Below are 21,744 nucleotides of genomic sequence, written 5' to 3'. Positions count from 1 at the left end.
CGGGAATCTTGTTTTATCACTCACTGGCACTTGCTATCAACTCAGTCTGTCACTCTCCCTCGGATACTCGGACACTCGGTGACTTTTTAGTCGTGCGGGTCTGCGCAGGGAAAGAAGGGGAAAAAAAAAGACACAGGCAAGTAATCCAAAGATTACTCGAACGATTCTTACCCACGCTCTTACGCACTAACTTAATCTACTTGCCCTTACTTTTTTCGCCCCCCCTCTTTCTTTTCTTAATGAAGTCGGTTCATTTTTCTTCCCCCTCCACCCAGTAAATCAGACGGAAAACCAGCCACAGAGCCGCATGAGGCCCCAAAAAGTACAAGTTGAACCATGACGGCTGATCTCTCTCTTGGACTCGGCCCACCCATGCGTATCTTACCCCCTTCGCATGATCGTTGATCGGGTACCCCTACTGCCATGGCTTTGAGGGAGCGATTCTTCAGCTGAAATCCACATTCAGTTGTTTCTCTTGCCACCGCCTAGATCTTCCCACGGAACTATGGGATTGGTTCTGGGGTGCATCTCTCATCAACTAGCATTTCCGATCGTCTAATACATTCACCAGCAGCGCGGGCTGCAAAACATATTACCCGTTGTGGTTTGGTTGCTTCAAATTGGGCATCTCCTTCGATCCTACTTTTCCTAAGGGAGTTAAACTAGTTATCTCAGCTAGTATTCACTTGCATCCAAACCGCCTCACCTTTTCTGTTTCTTGTTCATCGTTGTAGTCCCATCCTACTCTTTCTTTCTTTTCTTTTCTTTTTTTTTCCTTTTATTTTTTTTTTTTTTTTTACTGGTGATTCTTCTTCTGATCAATTCCTGAATTCTCATTCCCCTTGGTTAAGTTGGCTTCTTTCATCTCTCTTTGCCGCACATGATTGCCAGATCGAGATGGATGCCGCCCATAGACCCTCCAAGAATCTGGATTGTATCCCATACGATGTGTTCTACCAGATCGCTTCCAGATTAGGATCGCAAGACCTGATTCAGTTGGGCCGGGTCAACGGCGTCCTGTACCGCCTCGTGCAGGATGAAAACATTGCTCGCAAAGCCATCGAGGTACTTATTTCCACCCTTCCCCGATCTGTATCGAGGCGGATCATCCACTGACCGTTTTAGAATGAATTGCTTCATACCACCGAGGGTCAAGCAGCGATTGCCGCCCGCAAAGGGTATCGCCAAGCGCTGGGGCGCGTGTTCGATATCCGCGAGGCCTTTGCTACTGCGCAGCCCTATTCCGCTTCCCTTCTCGCCTATGGCAGCTCGTTTCTCTACAGCGGGGGTGCGCTGACCTACATCTACGGGGAAGAAATCCGGATTCTGGATGTCCATGGGGCAAGCCGCACGGAACAAGTGTTGAATCTGCACCGGGTGCTGTCGCGAATCATTCCGTCCTGCGATCCCGAGGAGGATACGATCCACATCCGGCTCCTGCAGTACCACGACTGGAACCTGGCGTTCACCGTGGAGCGTGAAGATCTGTCGGAAACGTGGCTGGTGGCGGTGGACATGCGGCCCAAGCTGGATTGCCACAAGACGGGGCGACTGCGGTTTCTGACTCGGCTGCGGGACACGCGACGGCTGTTCGTGCGGCTGAACAGTCGCTACCTCTATTGGGGCAGCCACAGCATGCTAAGCGTCGACGGTCACCTGCAATGGGTGGTGGAATGTGCGGATCTGCAGACAGGGCGCCCCACGACGCGGGCCCCGGTCGTGCTCGACAATTTCTCTGGACACGACATGGCGCAGACCGTCTGCTTCGGCGTCTATGACGACCACCTCTACGCGGTGTCGACCATGATCGGCCACGAGGCGGAGGAGATCGACTGGACCTCCTACTACGTGTGGCTGTGCGTGTCGCCCACCGAAGACACCAAGCAGAGCACCATCAACTTCCAGTGGCGGCGGCAGCACCGCGAGGGGCCCGTCAATGACACCTGGTCGGATCTGTCGCTGCGGGTCGACGAGGCCACGAAGCAGTTGATGATCCTCGAATGTCGCCGCGAATGGATCAACAGCGGCAGCGAGAACATCCGCACGTACTACATGCAGTCCTTGCCCTCGCCCGCCGAAATCAAGCAGAGTAAGCAGGAGCGCATTCAAGCCGGTCTACTCCGTCAGCATCGTTGTCGTCTTCGTAACAATAGCAACAGCAACAGCAATAGCAACAGCAATAACGCGCCTCCGCGACCCGCGGTCCTCCCCGACGAGCCCCTGACCCGCACTCTGGACTCAACCAACAAACCCCGCTACCAACCGCCCCAGAAACGCATCCGCCGTCACTATCACCAGGAATACCCCCCCGGCACAGATCTTGTCAAGCGTCGAGACTTCATCCTGGCCCGCACCAAATACCGGACCTACAACCTCTCCAGCTCGACCTTTGTCGATCTCGTGACGGACTCCGCCAGTCCAAACCACACCAGCCGCATTCCCACCGACCAACTTCGTCTGCGCCTGACCTCTCGTAAGCGCAAATCCCCCATCGACACCGCCGGCGACGAAGTCGAACCAGGCCTGCTGTACCCACCTGACCTCCACGATGTCGTTGACCCCACCGCCGCCGCCGACGACAACGACAACAACAACAAGAAAGACCAACCACAACCTATCCCCCACAGCGAAGAACGCTTCGAATCCCTGGGCGTGCACATGTGGCCCCCCGACGATGCCCCCGCGGCGCTAACGCAGCTTCTCTCCCCCACCAAGCGCATCGCCTCGTCGGACGTGCGCGCGGCCGCCGACGAGCGCTCGCTGGTGTACTCGGTGGACGCGCCGGATTTGGGGGAAGACGGCGACCAAGCCATCCTGTTGATCAACTTCGACCCCCTGCTGCGGCTGCCTGGCCTGCAGCGATTGGATATGAGGGATGGGAGCGTACGGAGCATGAAGCCGCCGCCCCCGCCGCCGCAACCGCAACAGCAGGCGACAGCGGAACCGGTGCATTCAGCTGGTTGTGGACAGGGGGAGCGCGTGCGGGTGGGCGACGTCGCGCAGATGGAGTCGACTAGGCATACGAGTTTTGGAGCCAAGCGGACGGCGGCGGTGGGCAAACGGGGACGACGGGGGTCGACGGTGCCGTCGGTGCGTGAGGAGGGGGCAATGTATCTGCGGATGGGGAGGGGGTTTTGGCTACGATAGGGTGGTCCTACATCGGTACATGCTACCTAATTGGAGATGAGGGATGGAGACTGAGGGTTTGCTGGGCAAACACTGGAACTTGGGTGGTTTTTTTTCCGTCCGCTTGCAATTACATCCCATTGCAATGCAATTTAAAGAGGACAGGCACTGCCTCAGCTGTGGTGGTCAGTTGGATTGGCTGGGCACTGCCTCAAAACGTGCCGTGCGGTGTGGCTGTGCAATGCATGAAAACTTCCCTTGTTGACAACCACAACCACAGGCAAACAAACATTAACAGAACAATTACAAAGAAAGTGATCATCCCATTGGAAGCATCTGAAGTACTGCACCGTAGGCAGCAGCTACCCATCCCACGATAACGGTAGGTATGCCCTCTCGTGTACAGTACACTAGGTACTATTCGCCAGACCAGGACAAGATAGAAAGGAAACTTCCTCCGATCGGATAAGATGTCCCCAAACAGTCCCGTCCGTCAGCCTTGGCAGCCCTCGCCATTAGTTCAACTAAATATGCACTCCGTAAGCTGACGGGATCCTGACCACGGACTGACTACACTGTCCAGCGTCCCCTCGCCAACCCCTTCAAGTCTCGGCGATTCGATTGACTCCATGGTTTCCCTCGGTGGCGTGTTGGCTTTCGGTAAATTAGTAATGCACTTCCCTGGTGCATCCTCCCATGCGGTGGCTGGACTTGGCGGTGTGCGTACTATACGCAAAGTAGCGAGGGGATTTGTCCCGTGCTTTTACGGTTTTCCTCATCGGCTCGGTAGGGGTTCTTCTTTTTACTTTCTTGCTTCGCGTTAGGTCTGGCTGATCAGGGATTGTGTGTGCATTGCCCTAAGGGAGTTTAGTTTGGCCTTGAGGTTAGAGTGCGTGGCTAGAAGTGTTGGAGCCAATGGAGCTTTGGGGATAGTAGTTGAGCCTCAACAGTCGGGTTAAGATACTATTCTCCATGCTTCTTTTTTTGGTTTTTTTCACTCAATTCACAATATATCGGTAGCACGTAGTGTACTACAATACACCGGAAGCTCCACGTGCGTGACTACCTACTAATCCTGCTGATCCACCCTTACACCCCACATGTAGCCTGGCTGCGTTAATAGTAAGGTTGCGTCTTTGTCTATGCTTTGAGCCTCATTGACTAAAATACAGTAGTCACTGTACAGTATCTATTAAGTGTTACGTCTTCTGAAAACGACATCGTCTTTCGGTATGTTTGTCATAACTGGACGGTCTAAGTCTTTGAGCTGGCTGCTGATGAGATGAGATCAAGGGCGACTTTTACTCTCCTGCTCGTATACTCCCATCTGTATGTGCCGGGTGATATCAAGCTTGGATTGTCAGGTATTTAGGTGTGTCCTCTACAACGAGTTGCAGGCCATGCATTCACAATACAATCCTACCGAGAAATACCTCCACCGCCGTAAGAAGGTCGGTAGTTACCTCAACTATCAAGATGCATGTTAACCTTGACTCGTTAGTGAAGTAGAATGGAGCGCTATCGTCGTCCCGCTTCGTGTACACATATACTAGTAGTAGTCTGCTAATCGTCCGGGCTCGTACCGTATACCGAATCACCTCTTAGTCTTCGAGTTGACCCAGGGTCAGTTCGCGTACTGCCGTACAAACGGGATCTACTCACCCTGCTGCCTATGTCATGTCATCCGACGATATCTGTCTCATCTGTCTTAGTTGGGATCGACTTGTCTTCGCATTCGGGCTCTCGGAGTCTCGGAAAGACGATTCTGTCTTGTTATACACTTTACTACTGTGTGCAGTCATGTTCATGTTCCCGTCACGCGTCCAACGGTTCAGAGTGGACCCTGTCTCTCCACTTCTTCCTGTCTTCTGACCGTTGGAGTTGAAGGTTGAGAGGAAGAGGTGGTGGGGATGAGGAGGGGTGCGGATACGGGCTCGGTGGGGACGATGTCTTGGATGATGCGGATGGCTCGTGAGGCTCTAGGGGTTAGCTTGGCTGTGTTTTGGGAGTATGTTCGGGTAACTAGTGGCTCGATGCTCTTTTGAGGATGATGTATGCGGCTCTTGCTGATTAGAATTGTGATCACACTTTTAGCTACGGCTTGGGAAACGGATAGGGTTGGCCGGGTGGTGTGAGTCATGGGATAGGCGAGGGGGTGTTCTAGCCTGCAGTGGGTTGTTGGGGTGTGAAGATGAGGCTCAATTGAGCCTCACTCCGGGTTTAGTAGTGGGTCGGTCTGGTAGAATGGAGCCGTCACTGTAGAGTGATTGAGGGCAGGATCGAGGAGAGTGCGATAGACATTGAGATGTGTTTCCGACTGACGCATCAGCAGAGCTGACACAATTAATTATCCGACCAAAAGTATCCGAGATGAACGAAGAGGCTCACAAATATCCCACCCCGACAAACAGAAGTAAAACCATCATCGTCTCAAAGTTTACACTCGCCCTTCTCACCCATATCTCCCCCAGCAGCAGCAGCAGCAGCATCCTCGCCCTTCCCCCTGTCCTCCTCCCCATCCAACAGCCTCACACTCTCCACGATCCCAGGATACGTCCAATTGAACCTGCGAAACCGATGGATCTCCTGCACCGACCTTCTCGCCCTCGCCTCGATATTATTCATCTGGATCTTCGTCGCGCGCGGCCGCCGCACCCGATCAAACTCCCGCAGCAATCCCGGCACCGCTTCAGCAGTTACAGAGTCCCCTAGAAACAGCCGGAACCCCTCTGCGTCCTCGATGGCCTGGGTTCCGCCCTGCCCCTGGTGGGGGGTCATGGCGTGGGCAGCGTCGCCGATGAGCACGGCACGGCCGTTGATGTAGCTGGGGAGCGGCGGAGTGCGGTGGAGGTTCCAGACCCGAAGGGTTGGGGGTGCCGCTCTGTAGTCGCCGGCGTTAGCATGAAGTGATTGAGGTACATACTACCGACATGCATTTGGGGGGTGGGTAGTACTATAGAGTGTCCCCAGTACTACATATATCATGTTCGTAGTAGGCAAGGTGTGTGTGGAAATTCTCACCGAAAATAGCATCTCACCCACTCGGGAAAATCCTCAAAATGCGCCAACAGCTCCTCCTTCTCAGCTGGGGCGGACCACACATCACCCGCAGTGGTAATTTGAGCGGCCGTCGACGCCCACAGCATGCTATCCGGCACGATCACCGCGAAATTGAGAACCTCGAAGTCCCTGCACGGGTAGATCACGACGCGCCGCTCGGAGTCGTCAAAGGCGAAGACCGTCGTGATGCAGCCCGGCTGCGCAGGGTCCAGGTTCTCGGGCATGTAGCCCAACGCCTCGTAGGCCTGGCTGCGGGTGAGGGTGAACCGGAAGACGGCGGATCCAGCGGGGATAGGGGAGATCTCCGGGGTAGAAGGGAGGATGCGAGGCCGGAGGGTCGATTTGATGCCGTCTGCTGCTGCTGGATATTAGCATGTGCCTATTTATCTATGTATCCCTGAACCTCTCTACTTTCTGTCACTCTGTCTACCAGCCAGCCCTAACCCACCCCAACATTGAAGTCACACCCTGGTACCAGACGCATCCCATTGGACTTGTTACTTACCAATAACCAAATCGGCCTTTACAACCTCCCCACCCTCCAACACCACCTCCGCCTGCCTATCCTCACCTTCACCACCTCCTACCTGCACATCCATGACCCTGGCCCCCCACCGCACCCTCGCCGCCACCCCATCCCCATCCCCATCCACGTCTCCCTCCATCGTCGCCAACCTCAACAACTCATCCCGCAGATCCGCCCGATGGAAAAACAGCCAATCCGCCCCAAACTCCGCCCGATAGTCGATCATTGTGTCGGCCGTCATCTCCCCGGCTTTGTTGTAGGCGAGCGTGCGGGCGACGGGGATGGCGCGGGCGCGGCGGCGGTCGAAGCCCACGCTGTCCAGGATGGCGATGCCGTTGGGGCCGATGTTGATGGCGGCGCCAGTTTCGATGGGATGGGCGGTGCGCTCGTAGATGGTGACCGTGTGTTGGGCGCGGAGGATGCGCGCGGCGAGGAGGCCGGAGATGCCGCTGCCGATTATGGCGATGTTTAGGTTAGTTTTTTTGGTGGTGGGAGGGGCCATTTTAAGGAATGTTTTGTGGTGGTAGGATGGGGGATGGATGGGGGATGGGATGAGGGACAGGATGGGGGTGAGGTGTTGTTAAAGGTTGTGTGGTAGTGGTGGCCCCTTGCGTGGAGGGTGGTGTTGGTGATGCAAGGTGATGATGAGGGTGAAGTTTCTTGATGATGGGGATTGTGCGGTGTCCTGATGTCATATTGGGTAGGTCTTGTTTTGATGCGTTGGATCGCAGGTTGACTGGTGTGGGACATATCAGGGTTGAGGGAGAGATAAGTATGAGAAGATAGTAGTAGACTGGGATGGATAGGGAATCAGTGCTGGACTTAGCCTGTGTGCCGACATTGACTGGCTGAGTACAGTTATGACAGGTCACAATAATAGCCATCATCGTTCTTATATGTTTAATAGCGCCTAAGTATGACATTGTGCGATCCATCGTCTCTGGTGGTGGACCAAGACCAAAGCTATTCATTCCATGAAGTGGTAGTACATGCGTAGTATTCAACCACGGCTATAGATGGTAGCCATGTCAAACACACTGCACTAGGTACGGACAGCAGAGGATGTTATCGTCCCAGGAATTTTCCCTCAAATATCTATTGCCTATGGTAGATTGTCTAAAATGCAATCTTCTCGTCTAAATGCATCAGCCAGTCGCAGCCAGCTGCTTCATGGCTTCCCGATATCCGTTCCAATGCAGCTGATTTGTCCCCAGAACATTCCAAGCCACTGCCAAATGATCCAAGATGCTGGGGCTATCTTGCGTGACACTGCATGGCCACTCATAAACCGGAATCTCCCCCGCATGGCGCGAGTGTCGAGTCACGGACAGTGGTAGAGGATATCATTGATCGCCCTACCCGGCAGGAGTCGCTTAAGTCCGAGGCCGAGCCAAAGTCAATTGGTCGGTGCCTAAAGAAATCTGCAGCCAGTTTCTGGAAGATTGCCGCTTTGATCCATGGTAAACATACCGGGCAAACGTAATCGCTGGTACGGTCGGATGTTCGGCTGCACGTTTTGTGTTGGTGCTGCAGTAGTGATGAGGGGCTGGGTATTGTCATCTACCTGTACTCAGCGGTATGGTGCCTCTGCCCTACGCCTCGTGCCGACCCACTCTCGGCCAGTGGCAGCCAATGCCGAGTGAGACCGAGCGGGGATGATGCGGCGTCAGCCAGCCCTGTGACAATCCGCCCATCTTCGCTACAAATATCATTCCTCCCCCTCGTCCCCGTCAGCTTCTTTTCCTGACAGTTGTTCCCTTGCCCTGGGTTGTTTCTGGGGTCATTCCTAGAGAGTCGGCCTAGATTGCATCGCCTGTGGCAGATGTTAGAATCGCTGCCACGTTTCCAATTATCAGTAGACCCTCCTAGATTCGTCGGATATTCTTATCCGCTCGCACACACCGACACATCGCCTCGCTGTCTCGCTGTCTCGCTGTCTCGCTGTCTCGCTAACCCCGTCGCATCACCTCACTAGCCAACAATCCAGACCAAATATTTGATGCACTACAACTCGGGTTATTCGCAGGGTTGGTCCGGCGGCTATCCCCCTCCTCCTCACCAAGGGAGCTGGGGACCGCCGCCTCCTCACCACCACCACCAGCAGTGGGTTGCCCCCTCATAGCAGCAAGCCGCAAGAGACGCACATTACTGACTTTAGTTTAGATACCCTCCAAGTCCGCAGTACTATCCTCCCCCCGGACCTCCCTCCGGACCTCCCCCCGGTCATCAGTACTCCCCTCCTCCAGGACCCCCGCCCGGACAATACTCGCCCCCTCCAGGCCCTCCACCCGGTCATCAGTATCCTCCTCCATCCGGTCCTCCTCCATCGCGACACCACCACCACACCTCCTCCGGAAGTTATCCCGCCTACCCATCCCCGGCTCCCTCGCCCTATGGCCATCCTCACACACCGACTCCACCACCCCAATCCTCCTCACCAGGCCACATCCGATCCTACTCCAGTAAGTCACAAAGCCTGCCACGGACTTGGACCCAAAATCGAAACTAACAAACCACAGACCACTCCCAATCATGGGGTCCCCTCCCCCCGCGGCCCCCGCAAGAAGCCCAACAATTCGGCAACGGCGCCCCCTCCAACTACCGCTTCCAGTATTCGAACTGCACGGGTCGCCGCAAAGCCCTGCTAATCGGGATCAACTACATCGGCCAGCCGAACGCTCTGCGGGGTTGTATCAACGACGTGACCAACATGTCGACTTTCCTGAACCAAAAATACGGGTACCGCCGCGAGGACATGGTGATCCTGACGGACGATCAGAAGAACCCGATGAGCTTGCCCAACAAGGCGAATATCCTGCGGGCGATGCAGTGGTTGGTCAAGGATGCGCAGCCGAATGATTCGTTATTCATCCATTTTTCGGGTAAGCCCTCTCTCCTGGACGGTGATGCTCCTCAGCGAGACAGTAGTGAGCTGTTAAAGACTGACTCTAGAATAACTGCAGGTCACGGAGGCCGGACCCCCGACCTTGACGGGGATGAAGAAGATGGTACATACAACCCTCCCCCTCAAGAATTATCAGTCCCAGCTAACCCCTCGCGAGGCTACGACGACGTAATCTACCCCCTCGACTACCGCACAGCCGGCCACATCGTCGACGATGACATGCACGCTATCATGTGCGTACCCTACCCACCCCTCACCAAATCACCACTAACCTAGAAAATAAAAAAGGGTCCGCCCCCTCCAACCTGGCGTTCGCCTAACCGCCATCTTCGACTCCTGCCACTCCGGCACCGCCCTCGACCTCCCCTACGTCTACTCCACGCAGGGCATCCTCAAGGAACCCAATCTCGCCAAGGAGGCCGCCCAGGACCTGTTCAGCGCCTTCCAGTCCTACGGCAAGGGCGACCTCAGCAGCGCCGCTCAGACGGCCATCGGGTTCTTCAAGAAGGCGGCCAACGGCGACACCGCCCGTCAGCGCACGATGCAGACGAAGACTTCCCCGGCGGATGTGGTGATGTTTTCGGGATCGAAAGATACGCAGACTTCGTAAGTCCTTCCTTTCCTTGTTCTCGTGGGTGGAGGGGGGGGGATTTACCCCCTTTTTCTTAACCCCAGGTTCTCGGAAGGGGTGAAGGGTGTATCTTAGTGGTAGGGCGGTTTGCTAATTACCCGGTGATGTGGAATAGGGCCGACACATTCCAAGACGGCGAAGCGCGTGGCGCCCTGAGCTGGGCGTTCATTAAGACGCTCCAGCAGCGCCCGAACCAGAGTTACCTGCAGCTGCTGAATTCGATCCGGAATGAGCTGGAGGGCAAGTATACGCAGAAGCCGCAGTTGAGTTGTAGTCATCCGCTTGGTGAGTCCAAACTTGTGCCTGAAAGTTCTCGATTCAGAAAGATTGGTGATGCTAACGTTCTACTGTACTTGGGACGGTACTAGATACCAATTTGCTTTTTGTTATGTGAGATGTGGGGGAGTGAGGTGCATGATCTCAGCCTGGTGTTAGCGCTTCTGATCCATCATTACTACTGCTCTTAGTTATTCTTACTAGGGTGATTCTATATATATCCCTGGACGGTCTATATCTTTATTACTTAGTATCTGGGTTTTGACATATGCTCGTAACCAAGACAGCAAGCTGCATCTAGATTCAATGTAATGCCCAGACACTGCACCAGACAACACCAGTACCCAAGTAACCACGCTATTGCAACCGCCCTAAGACTCCCCCCCCACCCACCTCCGCATTCAGAAACCGGACAAACGCATCCGGGATCTCCTCCGGCTTCAACCCACCCCCCCGCGCACTCGCATGCGGCCCCGCCACGTACGCCCGGTTCAGCGTGATCCACTGCCGCCGCCACCGCTGCAGCCGCGGCAGCGCCAGCACGCCCCCGGCCGCCGCCAGCTCCTCCGTCGACCCGCCGGACCGGGCAACGTGCGCGGGCACGAACAATGGCGTCGAAGAGTCCGGGACGGGGATCGTGATCCCCGTAGCTTCCCCGTGTTGATCATTCTTGGTAGAAGCAGCCAGTGCTTCATCGGCGGTCGGGTACTTGAGGGTGAACTCCCGAATGGCGGCAACAATCCCCGAGGTGGTTTTCTCGATGCTATACAATGCGGAAGGGGAGGTCGTGGCGGGGAGGGCGGTGGCTTGGTGCGGTCGGATTCTGGGGCGGCCGAGTGGATGTCTTCCGCCGGCGGCCGTCCCGGAGGTGAAGGTGGAGGGGGCGATGCTGGCGGCGGAGGAGGAGGAGGGGGAAGGGGAGGTGAGGTGGGTGTTGTTGAGGGAGGTGGTGGCTAAGTCGAGGGTTTGGTCTTGTTGCGTCTGCGCGGATGGGTGGGGGAGGCCGGTGAGGGCCGTCCAAATGTCGGCGATCGGAGGCGCGGGGTCGGACCAGGGTACCGTGAAGAGGGGCTTGTCCCAGCGGCTGTGGATGCTGGGTTCTTCGTAACGGAAGATGAGGTTGTTGAGGAGGGCTGGCGGGTAGGGGTCTTCTGTGTCGGTTGTCGTTGTTGGTTCGGTGGTGGTCTCGGGGGTGGTCTCGGGGGTGGTCTCGGGGGATTTCTCGGTAGTGGTCTCCTTCGTAGGCTCGGCGATGATCTCGGCGGCACGTTCCTCAGCGGCACCCTCAGTAGCCCGTTGAGCATCTCGCCGGATTCGCGCTTCATTATTTGCGACGCACTGGTCAATCGGCGTGCCGACGTGTACCTATCCCGATTCGTGATCAGACAAACCATAAGAAGGTCGGAGGGAGGGAGGCATACAACACAGCTCGACGTCTTCAACGCCTTCGCCTCACACCACAGCTGATATCGATACCCCTTGATGTAGTTCATCCCATCCAGAATCACAAAGCTGTCCTTGCCCAGCGCGCGCTTGGCCCGCGCGTACGCCACCCCGCGCGACTCCTTCTCCGTGCGGGCCTGATCGTACACCGTCCGCGGGTGCGACGGGTCGTGCGTAGGGACGACATGCACCTTGAAGCGTGGTTTGCTCTCAGGGAAGACTCCGGAGGCGTACAGCTCGTTCTGGGTTTCTTCGAGTTGCGCGGCGAGTTGGTTGGCGCGATGGGTGAGGCCCGAGCAGGGGTAGCCGGTTAAGACTATAAGCTTTAGAATTGGACTATTAGTATACAGAGCCAGGAGTACAATTGAAAATGTCTTACAGGCATGGTGAGGTTTGGCGGGGGGAGAACAGTTGCGATGCGATTGTTGCGGGTTGTGCATGCAAGTTGGGGATTTTTTTGCGCGGGGCCGGCGCGGGTGGGGTACATGTGACTTGTCTCGCTCCAAGGCTCAACTTTGCCAGTCAATTGACTCATGGTCTTGGATATGGATTACATTGGGGAATGAAAATTGTATAGATAGTTGTATTCTCCATCTAAAAGGCATATGGTCCGTTGGACCTGGTATACCGTCTATGCAAAACTTTTGTATGTACCCGCCTTTCACACCATCATGCAACTCAATTCGTCTCCTTCATCATGCAGCACATTTCACATGTGAGCCGTCTAATTCAATTCCTCCGCCGCCCACCGGATCTCATATCCAAACACCGTCTTTCTCAACCGCTCATCCTATTCCGGTTAGCATCTACTCCCCCAAATCCCCGAAAAGACGAGCTTACCCCCGGATCATTTTCAAACAAGACATCATCCATCACCTTCTCGAAGATCTTCATCACCCGGAACCCATTCTCCTCGGCCAGCGGGAAGAACTTCTCCGTCTTGGGCAACAGCCACGGCTGGTACGGGGTGAAGATGACGAGGGCGACCGCCTCCGGGGAGCGCTTAAGCGTCTCGCGCATCGTCTTGATCAGATTCGGATGCTCGCGGTGGCTGTACACCACATCAGCCATGATGAGCAGATCAAAGCCCTGGGCCCTTGCGCCCTCCGGCAGATACGCCAGCAGCGGCTCGACGGACGCCCCCCATTTGTACCCTTCCACATGCAGCGCGGAATCACTCCCGATGAGTGAGGCGGACAATTCGGCATTGTGGCGCATGTTTTGGACCAGATCCACGTCCGGGTAGTCGGTCATGACGGCGGTGCGGGCGCCCTTGATGGCGCTGACGATGCTAGGGACGCCGGCGGCGGCGCCGATCTCCAGGACATCCTTGCCCTTGACGAGGGTGTCGGCGTGTTGTTCGATGTAGTGAGAACTGGTGCGGCCGGCGTTCCAGAGGAGATTGCCCTATATCGCACCCAAATGTAAGCATTGTGCTTCCAACTAGCAAAGAAAAGGGAGGGACGCACGTAGAGAGGATGGCTGCCCACCAAGCGGACGCGCACCGTCTGTCCAGACAGCATGTGATGCTCCGCAAAGGTGGGCTCCGGTTCAGGCTCGTAGAAGCCCTCCGGATCCTGGAACATGTCCCCCGCGTCGAGATTGAGCTCATCCGCCATGTTGTGGATCTGTTTTCAGGGAATGGACCGAGACGCAAGGTGCATTATTGCGGGCGATCGATATGCGCCCGGGAGAATAATTTCTCTATCGCGATAGTGTCGAGTGGAGCCGGGCTGTGGTGGGGGGGGAGGGAATGTCCTAGTCACGTGATAAAGGACTACTCAACATACGATTCAATACAGTCACGGTACCTGCGTTCCACCGCCAAACCCCGCGTGGAGATGCGGACCGGGTATCAAGATCGATGCAAACAAACAGAAGCTTAATGGGCTCCATGAGAAGTACAGAATCTCGCAGCGGGTCAACAAACTCTTTGATGATAAGAGGAACCCGAGGGCACAGGTGCCCCCAGTGCCCTTGTACCCAGTTACACATCATTTATCTTCGTGTATTGACTCCCTGAACCAAAGAAAGGCTTCTCCACCGCCTCCACCTCTAAAGAAGGCGGAGATACACAGATCAGGTCCGTCAATAGTATAGGCTCAGCTCCTCCTCCTATTCCATTCAGTACCAATCCCCGCTGAGCGGAGGATAACTAAATAGGATATATATAGAGCTTCAGTGGTTGTATCAACAAAACAAACTGCTTGCCGCTACGCTACACTGGTTGATTCAGCGAATCACAGCATACAGTTGTATACTATTGTTCCCCTCTACACTGTATACCTTTGACTGTACATATTTAGCGGCAAGTTAGAAAGAACATCCATGATACATGGTTTCCTATACTATTGTTACTAAGTAATAAAATTTTCTTAACCTAACTATAACCTGGTGGTTAGGTATGAAAATTCTAATTAATCCAACCTAACCTTGCTGTTAGCCACTCTACCCTGTATATAACCTAAGGCGAAGGGCCAGCGTATGAATAATCATCAACATTATTGACTGTACCAAGTAGTAGACCTAGAAACATTTCCCCACACCTTTCACGTATAAACCAAATCAACGGAGTAAAGGTTCCTCAGAAAGGTAATTGATTTACTGGACTAATAGCTTGATAACCTATTAGCTGGAAACCATCACTACCTAGTAGTAGTTAATGTTAAAAGCCACCCCACTTAGTACTCGGCCCCCCGAGGAAAGGCGACTAACGCCAAAGATAGCTCCAGGGCTCCAGCGTAGGCGTGGAAAAGGTGCTTGGGCCTAGAGGCTTGAACAGCATGGACAATGGTAATCCGAGCAGCTCCTGAGCACGAGGGTATGATTGTTTCAGAGCACAGCCTCACTAATGTAGTTTGGGTGAAAATTTTAAAATGAGTGAAATATTACCAGTAATAAGAGGCACTGGTCAAGGAAGTCAATGCCCTTTCACTACTCAATTCCAATATGAAAGACTTTCCACCAAGCTCAATCACGAAGTGATACCACCAGAAATCCTCGGGCGCGACTCTATAAGTTATAACAAACTTGTCAATAAGATATCCAGAGAAATTTGTATCCAAGAGGGCTGAAAACTAGTTCTCGACCTGAGACAATTGCTGGTATTTATGTCCAGACAAAGGTCGGCATGTCACGTGATGAGAAGCGGTTTGGCATAGCTTACTTACCAGTCGTTTGAGCGGGCCGATGTTCAAGCTAATGCATGCATTGGGGCCCTTGTGGGTGCAGACGAGAGATGGTCATTATAGAAGCAATCGGAGTCCCCAGGTGCATGCTCCGTGAGTAATCTGTGAGCATCCCAGAGCGCACACAGATTATTCACATGCTGCCCTCATAGTCAAAAGCGGCGGCACCCCTATTAGGTAAGCAAACGGGATTTGCAGCCAAACAGTTCACTTATACACTAGTAGTAGTTCTTTGACTGATCATCGAATGTTCCAAGGGGGACGGCAGGCCTTGCAGTCCGACGAGGTACCTTGCGTCAAAAGTACGTATGCCTCTTTTGTCTGGGGTCCATCTGGACTTTCCAGAGATCAAACCCTACCCAGGCTTGCTGTGCCAAAGTACAGAGGGATCCTACCATCTCCCATAAAAGCTGGTTCGGTTTCATCATTCAGTCGTCCAAGAGTCGCAGAACAGCTTATCAGTATCAGTCTGGAGGAGATTGCCGGACGTCATACCGCGGTCTATCCGGTGAAGCGCCCCACGTGTTGGACTTTTTTTTTTCTTCTTTCTGTCTTATATTTAACTGATCTCTCTTCTTCCTCGCCATCACGCCATTCCCCCTCTCCTTCTCTTCAAGGCCGAGAGGCAGTTTCATCTCTCCAACCCGGACTCCACCGGATCAGTCCATACTGCTTGCCGTGGAATAGCGCAGAGATAGGGTGAAAGAAAGCCCTGCAGTGTACAATCCTCTTTGTTACTTGATAGATAGCCATTTTCTCTTCCGACTTGATCGTCAATTGTGCCTAATCTCAACTCATATCCAACCATCATTCACTTTACACTCACCTTCCACTTATCATCACACTACCACAACTATTACTTGTCTTCCATCCAACTTATCACCACCAGACCATCATATAAAATGGCAACTATCAACCCCCCGACCCAAACCCTCACCACCACCTCCCCGGCCAGCAGCGCGACCAACTCCAACCCCGACTCCAACCCCCTCAATCTAGCCGCCGCCGCCGCCGCCGCCATGGCCGTCACAGCCACCACCACAGCCACCAACCCATCTACCAATTCCCATTTCCAGCACGCAGCCGACTACCAGCATCAGTCAGGCCCCTTCTCATCAGCCACTAATCTCCCCAGCCACCAAACAACAGACAACTACCCCCACCAGATCACCGGCCCCGGCGGCCCTACCGCGACCGCCCCGTTCCTGCGCGATTTCAGCCTGGTCGCTGAGGCCGCCAAGCGGGCGCAGATGTCGGTCATAATGCGCGACCTGGAGAGTGTGACTCTATAGACTCATCTCATCAAAGAAGGCGCATGAAGTGGAGGAGGAGAAGAATATTGGGGGATTTGCATATACGCGTACGCCTGAAGATTGGGTATCGTCTCTAGAAAAGAGGACTCGCTTTAGAATCGGATTGGGACGAGCTGACGATGACTTGGAGTGTTGTATTGGAACGGCACATATAAAGAAAGAAAGCACGAAAGAAAGAGTCTGGGAGCTTGGGGCTGGAACTCCCGACTCGCCGGCCTCCCTTACACCGGACCATGCAATAGGATCTAAATTTTGGGGGCGGGATGCGATGCGATGCGATGCGATGCGATACAGCTCAATAGAACGCAAGAAAAAGTCTTGAGATCTGAAATGAAAACGCCAGAGACAACCATACCGAGACAAAATCACGATAACGGACGGACAAGTGCATGCATTCTCACCCTCTGCACAGATTTGACTCGACCTCATCAATAATAACAACAAAGAATTGTTCCCGCAACCTGACAAAACATACCGTGCGAAGCCTACCTACTCTCAACCTTCCTAACCACTCTCAATTTCCTCTTCTTGTCATCTGCTTCGGAAATGCTACTCTTATGTTCTGGAAACATCAACGTCTTTTCTTTTTGCGTTTCACTTCTAGGAATCCTTTATACTTACGAATGCTAGCGCTCATTAATGGTAATCACCGTGCGTGTGGATGATGGATAGCGGTGTCAGTTCATCCCTTTTTTTTCCTGATTTCATTATTTAAAGGAGACGTTAGGTATATTGGGCCGTTATTCGCGTCGTACGCTGGAAAAATTCTCGCTTGGTAGCATAGATGATACACGAGAATTCATATATGTGGTACATGCCTACAACCTACTCGGTACAATATCAGCACGTCGTACCTCTCCGCGATCAGATCTAGATGTAAATTAAGTCGTACAGAATCAAAATGGTCTATTTGATAAGGTACTATACTCGTGAGACTATGCTACTACACATGCCCAACCGAACCAAGCGACCACCATTATTCGTCCGAATGACAATCTGGTGAATACCTACTTCGCTAGTCCATTGTGCAGTGACACAGCTACTACATACAGCACCCACTACCGTAGCTGTAGCCCTCTTGTATCTCCTGGGAGAAGATAATCCCGCCCTTAAGCCAGGGCGCAGACCCGTTCGAAGCCCTTTCGTTATTGACTAATAAACAAAGATGCAAAACGAGTAACCATGGACCCAACCGGTGCTCTATTCGCACCCAAGGTAAGATGGAAATAATCCAACCATGTGGAAACACGATAAAGTACATCTTCCGTATACCACACACACACACACACACACTGCCAAGGGTCTACTGTTAGTGACAATTAACTACTAGGTACTATTAGTATTATGCCAACCGGGCTAACCAACTCACTAACTACCTTAGCTCCTACCCCTTCTCCACACCCCCTTCTTCCCCCGCATTTAAGCAAACCCTAGTATAACCTATTAGACAAGACGAGCAACCAAAACTTCCAATCCCATACCAAACAGATCCGCTAATCTTTCCCAACTTCCCCGACTACCATCCAGGCTCCGGCGCAAGGAGCAACTTCCAGGATTTTTGATACTACAGTAGTTACTGTACGTACCCCATCCGACCAAACAGACACAAAACTCACCCGCCCATCACCTACATACCCACAAACCTACATACCTACGTAGTTAACCTGCGTATTGACCATGCGCTTATCTACCTTACCCTGCACATGTTCCGTAGAGTACCGGGGACAAGTTGGAGTCCATTACGTGTGGTCCGGCGGTGGGCCCGTGCGATCAATTCCTCATTAAGCAGGCTTGGCTTGGCTGTGCTGTGCTGATCCTACTTTCGCTACGCTGCTCAACTACGTAACTAAGTCTAATGATATCATCAATTCCTGGCTGGGGGGTGAGGTGATGGCCGGTGTTTATTTTTTTCTTTCTTGCGGGGTGAAGTTACTCTACTAGTACCTTATTCAACCACTACGTAGCGTTCTTTTCTTTCCAGACCAATCGATAATAGGATCGGGCCGGGCGGGCAGGAACACCGGGGCCGGAGAACTAATGCATAACGCAAGGGCAGGAAAGATGTAAGGATCGGTGCCTGAGAGTCTAGTATACACACTTCTAAACGAGGTTGTGGGTAGTAGGAATATATGTATGTACAACAGCTAGATAGAGAATATGTGCCAGTTACCCGAATCTTCTAAAAATGGACCTGAAAGCAGCGTACTCCGAACAGAATGTGTCCTCGTACTGTACAAGCAAGCAAACAATGTATAAAAATAACCCCGTGTATGCGTTGTCTGGTCTTGGTCTGTTTGTTCCTGCGCAATCGAGACAACTCATGTGATAGATGGTCGAGAGCCAGAAAAAGCAAAGCCACCAGGGGGAAACAGACAGAAAAAAAGAAAAGTACGGACCGAGAAATGATCAACACCAAACACCGAGCTAATGCAAATGATTGAAATAAAAAAGACCCCGGATTAAAGGATTGAAACCAACCAGATCAGATCAGAGAGGAAGGGGTGATTCAAGAATAGAAAGGAACGACTTTTAACCAGATATGATGGTTTAGCAATGGGATCTCCAGACGAGGAAAAAAAAAGGTATAAGGATCGAATGACGGCCGCCTTGGCTCACTGAACTCCGAGGGGAATATGCACTTTCGGGTTTCGTAATTGTATTGGTGGGTGTCTGTGCGGGTGTTGGGTAGATTTCGAATTGGCGTGTTGGCTCAACGCGCATCACGTGGGACGAGAATGTATTCGGATTCGAGGTCATCTGATGCAATGTGACGGCGGAATGGCATGATGCAAGCAGCAGTCGGCATGGCATAGCCTCAAATCTGCGTCGAAGCACCGATCAGATTCGGCTGCGAGATGCTGCCCACCTGACCCGGTCTGAACTTCTTCTTGCGCGAGAAGCTGATACTCAGGCGCCGGCTGAGTTTGCGGACTGGCGGGGTCCAGGCTTCTGTTGAGAGAATCGACATGGGTCGAGATTTCGGAGGCTGCGGAAGTGCCGGGACCGTGTAGTAGTCCATTGTCGGGGTGGTGATGGAGGTGCTGGACATCACCGCCACCTCGTCAATGCCAAAGAACGATTGGCGTCGTCGTGCCAGCACCTTCTCGCTAGTGCTCTGGAGGGAGATGTCTTCCACAATGTCATCGAGGGCGTGAGAGAAGCGATGCAAAAGCTTGGGCTTCTCACAAATCGACGGGGCGCGCTGTTCCAGGCCGTACATCTGCAGCGGAGTCGACTCGGGACAATCTTCCTTCACGGGGGTGGAATAGTAGCGGGGGATTTTGTAGTGCTCTGGCCGGCGACGAGGGGCGGGCGGAAACCAGACCTGGTGATGCCGAGATTGTTGGGAGACGGGACTTCCGGAGTAGGAGGAACGAGACGAGTCGGTGGAGGCGGAGGTCAACATCCTTCTGTTTGTGGATGTGTGTGTTGTATGTGTGTGCGCGCGCGTATGTGTGTGTGTGTTAGGTATGGTGTGGTGGGTGGAGGAGAGAAGAAAGAAACGAAAGGATGAGATATTCTTAGGGGACGGAAGAAAAGAAAGGTGTTACAAGGATATGACGAGAGAGGCTGAGAAGCGATAATAGACTAGCGACAATAGATAATAAATGAGACGATAGATGGGGAATAGTAGCAGCAGGGGGGAGGGGGAGGTGGTGGTATATTGAAGGAAGAGAAAAGAAGTCGGCAGGTCGGTAGGGAAGTCAGTAGTCCAGGTCGGTAGGGGCAGCAACGAAAACGAGCGGATGAGACCAAGTTCCAAACGAGTCAGATGGTTCGTCTGTACTCAAGTGTCTGGGATTATAATTATAGCAAAAGAAAGGACGAGAAGAGACTAAAAGGAGAAAAGTGGGGGGGCCATCCAGAGGATTCACAGCTTCACTGGCTCCAGACGGATGGCGATGGATCCCCGTTGTTCGACTTGGGAATAACTGCCAGTGGTATTGTATTTTCCCGGGTAATTGATCGGTACCAGCGACCAGGTGCAGTGCAGGGATTTCAGTGAATTGCATTGAGAATTGAGAATAGTTTGACTGCATCAATTATCAATCACGGATCACGCCCTATCAAGATCTGTCTAGCAGCCGCCCAACTGCGCCGTTTGCCGTGGGTAGGAAGCAAGCCGATTGGGGTGCCTCCAACCGCCATCACTGGCTCAGATGACGCGGCTATTGGTGGTAAATGTCAGACACAGTTCTATGGTTAGCGACTCTGACTGAAACATGCATGGACAATTGTGTCGTCTGATACTTCGCTGGACACACAGTGATGGATGTGGTGTCACAGGGGGGGAATGTTTGTTGTGGGTGAGTTCATTGATGGGGGAGCCCATACTGACTACGGTACTATACACAGTACGGAGTACGCCATAGACAGGACCTTAAAATTCCCTCCCTGGAAACCCCTCACAACTTACCCTGATTCATTTACCCCAGACCTCTACTTCTTCCATAGTGAATACCTCCTCATTACCAAATGGGCCAAGCTGCGCGCATCCGAAGGGCAAGACTAGCGGGTGGTGCAGAGACAGCCACATTGCCCACCCGCTGCAAGGTGAAACATGATTTTTGACTCGCTAAGGCCGAATCGGTTATAGCGCAATGATCTCATCGGCCATGCATTGCACTAGCATTGGCTGCAGCGCTTGCTCTGGGTCCTGCGTCTCCATACTGGCCCGTATCGGAACTCGGAAATTATGAGCAATAAAATGGCGTGCTGGAAAGGTGCTTGAAAGAGTCAATTTGCAAACCAAATTCCCCATCCATCTGCGGTTCGCCGATCACGGCAGCTGTCAGCTTCGAAAACGGACTATGTGCGGCTTAGTTATGCTAAACCCAGCAATAAGCACCGTCCATGGGTCCACAGGACATTGATTGTCTTTGCTCTTTGCTCGCTTGGTGAGGCATAAACAACACTCACCGTCTCGGTTCACACACACCCTCTCTCTCACCGGTACTCCATCCACGAGTCGGACACCGCGATTCAGCCACATGCTGAATTTTTTTGCCCGACAGCCCGGGCCCGCGTCGAAACCAAATGCACCCTCTGTAGATTTGGAAGCTCAGACTCGCGCTTGGATGATTTTTTTCTCTCTTGATCCGGGCCCCTCGGATTTAGGCAGAAGCATACGCCGTACTGTAAACGACGGCGTACACTGGTACAGAAAAGGAAACGCCTGCAACTGCGGAGACTGGATTACAAACAGTGCATCACTGTGCATCCATCACAGTGGGTGTCTTCACATTCCAGTGACAAAGTCAAGCCTTTTCCATCTG

At 53.2% G+C, this 21,744-nt stretch overlaps 8 protein-coding genes across 8 annotated transcripts; 4 read left to right on the top strand and 4 right to left on the bottom strand.

Moving 5' to 3' along the window:
- The first annotated feature begins 811 nt into the window (after positions 1-811).
- On the top strand, positions 812-3,443 carry fbx15 (F-box domain protein). Its single transcript, XM_025577896.1, has 2 exons — positions 812-1,065; positions 1,126-3,443. The coding sequence occupies exons 1-2, from the start codon at positions 898-900 to the stop codon at positions 3,145-3,147; spliced, it is 2,190 nt and encodes a 729-aa protein (XP_025434583.1). The 5' UTR covers positions 812-897; the 3' UTR covers positions 3,148-3,443.
- A 2,113-nt stretch (positions 3,444-5,556) lies between these two features.
- Positions 5,557-7,214, bottom strand: BP01DRAFT_334148 (FAD/NAD(P)-binding domain-containing protein; the record flags this gene model as incomplete). Its single annotated transcript, XM_025573149.1, has 3 exons — positions 5,557-6,007; positions 6,148-6,544; positions 6,692-7,214. 3 exons carry the CDS (start codon positions 7,212-7,214, stop codon positions 5,557-5,559), a joined length of 1,371 nt encoding a protein of 456 aa, XP_025434582.1.
- A 1,226-nt stretch (positions 7,215-8,440) lies between these two features.
- BP01DRAFT_353743 (caspase family protein) lies at positions 8,441-10,757 on the top strand. Its single transcript, XM_025574262.1, has 8 exons — positions 8,441-8,815; positions 8,876-9,174; positions 9,232-9,594; positions 9,676-9,720; positions 9,775-9,850; positions 9,906-10,223; positions 10,364-10,533; positions 10,617-10,757. The coding sequence occupies exons 1-8, from the start codon at positions 8,712-8,714 to the stop codon at positions 10,640-10,642; spliced, it is 1,401 nt and encodes a 466-aa protein (XP_025434581.1). The 5' UTR covers positions 8,441-8,711; the 3' UTR covers positions 10,643-10,757.
- A 124-nt stretch (positions 10,758-10,881) lies between these two features.
- Positions 10,882-12,396, bottom strand: BP01DRAFT_334142 (putative RNA polymerase II Elongator complex associated protein Kti12; the record flags this gene model as incomplete). Its single annotated transcript, XM_025573148.1, has 3 exons — positions 12,347-12,396; positions 11,946-12,290; positions 10,882-11,889 (listed from the first exon to the last, which is right to left on the bottom strand). Exons 1-3 carry the CDS (start codon positions 12,350-12,352, stop codon positions 10,882-10,884), a joined length of 1,359 nt encoding a protein of 452 aa, XP_025434580.1. The 5' UTR covers positions 12,353-12,396.
- A 154-nt stretch (positions 12,397-12,550) lies between these two features.
- On the bottom strand, positions 12,551-13,666 carry efm7 (putative nicotinamide N-methyltransferase Nnt1). Its single transcript, XM_025574261.1, has 3 exons — positions 13,437-13,666; positions 12,808-13,374; positions 12,551-12,757 (listed from the first exon to the last, which is right to left on the bottom strand). Exons 1-3 carry the CDS (start codon positions 13,584-13,586, stop codon positions 12,692-12,694), a joined length of 783 nt encoding a protein of 260 aa, XP_025434579.1. The 5' UTR covers positions 13,587-13,666; the 3' UTR covers positions 12,551-12,691.
- Positions 13,667-15,198: 1,532 nt separating this feature from the next.
- Positions 15,199-15,958, top strand: BP01DRAFT_151867 (uncharacterized protein). Its single transcript, XM_025570637.1, has 2 exons — positions 15,199-15,332; positions 15,381-15,958. The coding sequence occupies exon 2, from the start codon at positions 15,403-15,405 to the stop codon at positions 15,856-15,858; it is 456 nt and encodes a 151-aa protein (XP_025434578.1). The 5' UTR covers positions 15,199-15,332; positions 15,381-15,402; the 3' UTR covers positions 15,859-15,958.
- Positions 15,959-16,685, top strand: BP01DRAFT_151873 (uncharacterized protein). The gene is made up of 2 exons (XM_025570638.1): positions 15,959-16,532; positions 16,599-16,685. The coding sequence occupies exon 1, from the start codon at positions 16,058-16,060 to the stop codon at positions 16,445-16,447; it is 390 nt and encodes a 129-aa protein (XP_025434577.1). The 5' UTR covers positions 15,959-16,057; the 3' UTR covers positions 16,448-16,532; positions 16,599-16,685.
- A 2,411-nt stretch (positions 16,686-19,096) lies between these two features.
- On the bottom strand, positions 19,097-20,023 carry BP01DRAFT_151863 (uncharacterized protein). The gene has a single exon (XM_025570636.1). The coding sequence runs from the start codon at positions 19,872-19,874 to the stop codon at positions 19,284-19,286; it is 591 nt and encodes a 196-aa protein (XP_025434576.1). The 5' UTR covers positions 19,875-20,023; the 3' UTR covers positions 19,097-19,283.
- Positions 20,024-21,744: the final 1,721 nt, after the last annotated feature.

The sequence above is a fragment of the Aspergillus saccharolyticus genome (assembly GCF_003184585.1).
Source record: "Aspergillus saccharolyticus JOP 1030-1 unplaced genomic scaffold BP01scaffold_4, whole genome shotgun sequence".
Lineage (NCBI taxonomy): Eukaryota > Fungi > Ascomycota > Eurotiomycetes > Eurotiales > Aspergillaceae > Aspergillus > Aspergillus saccharolyticus.
Note: the sequence above shows the minus strand (reverse complement) of the source record. Positions and strands in the feature narration are given on the sequence as shown.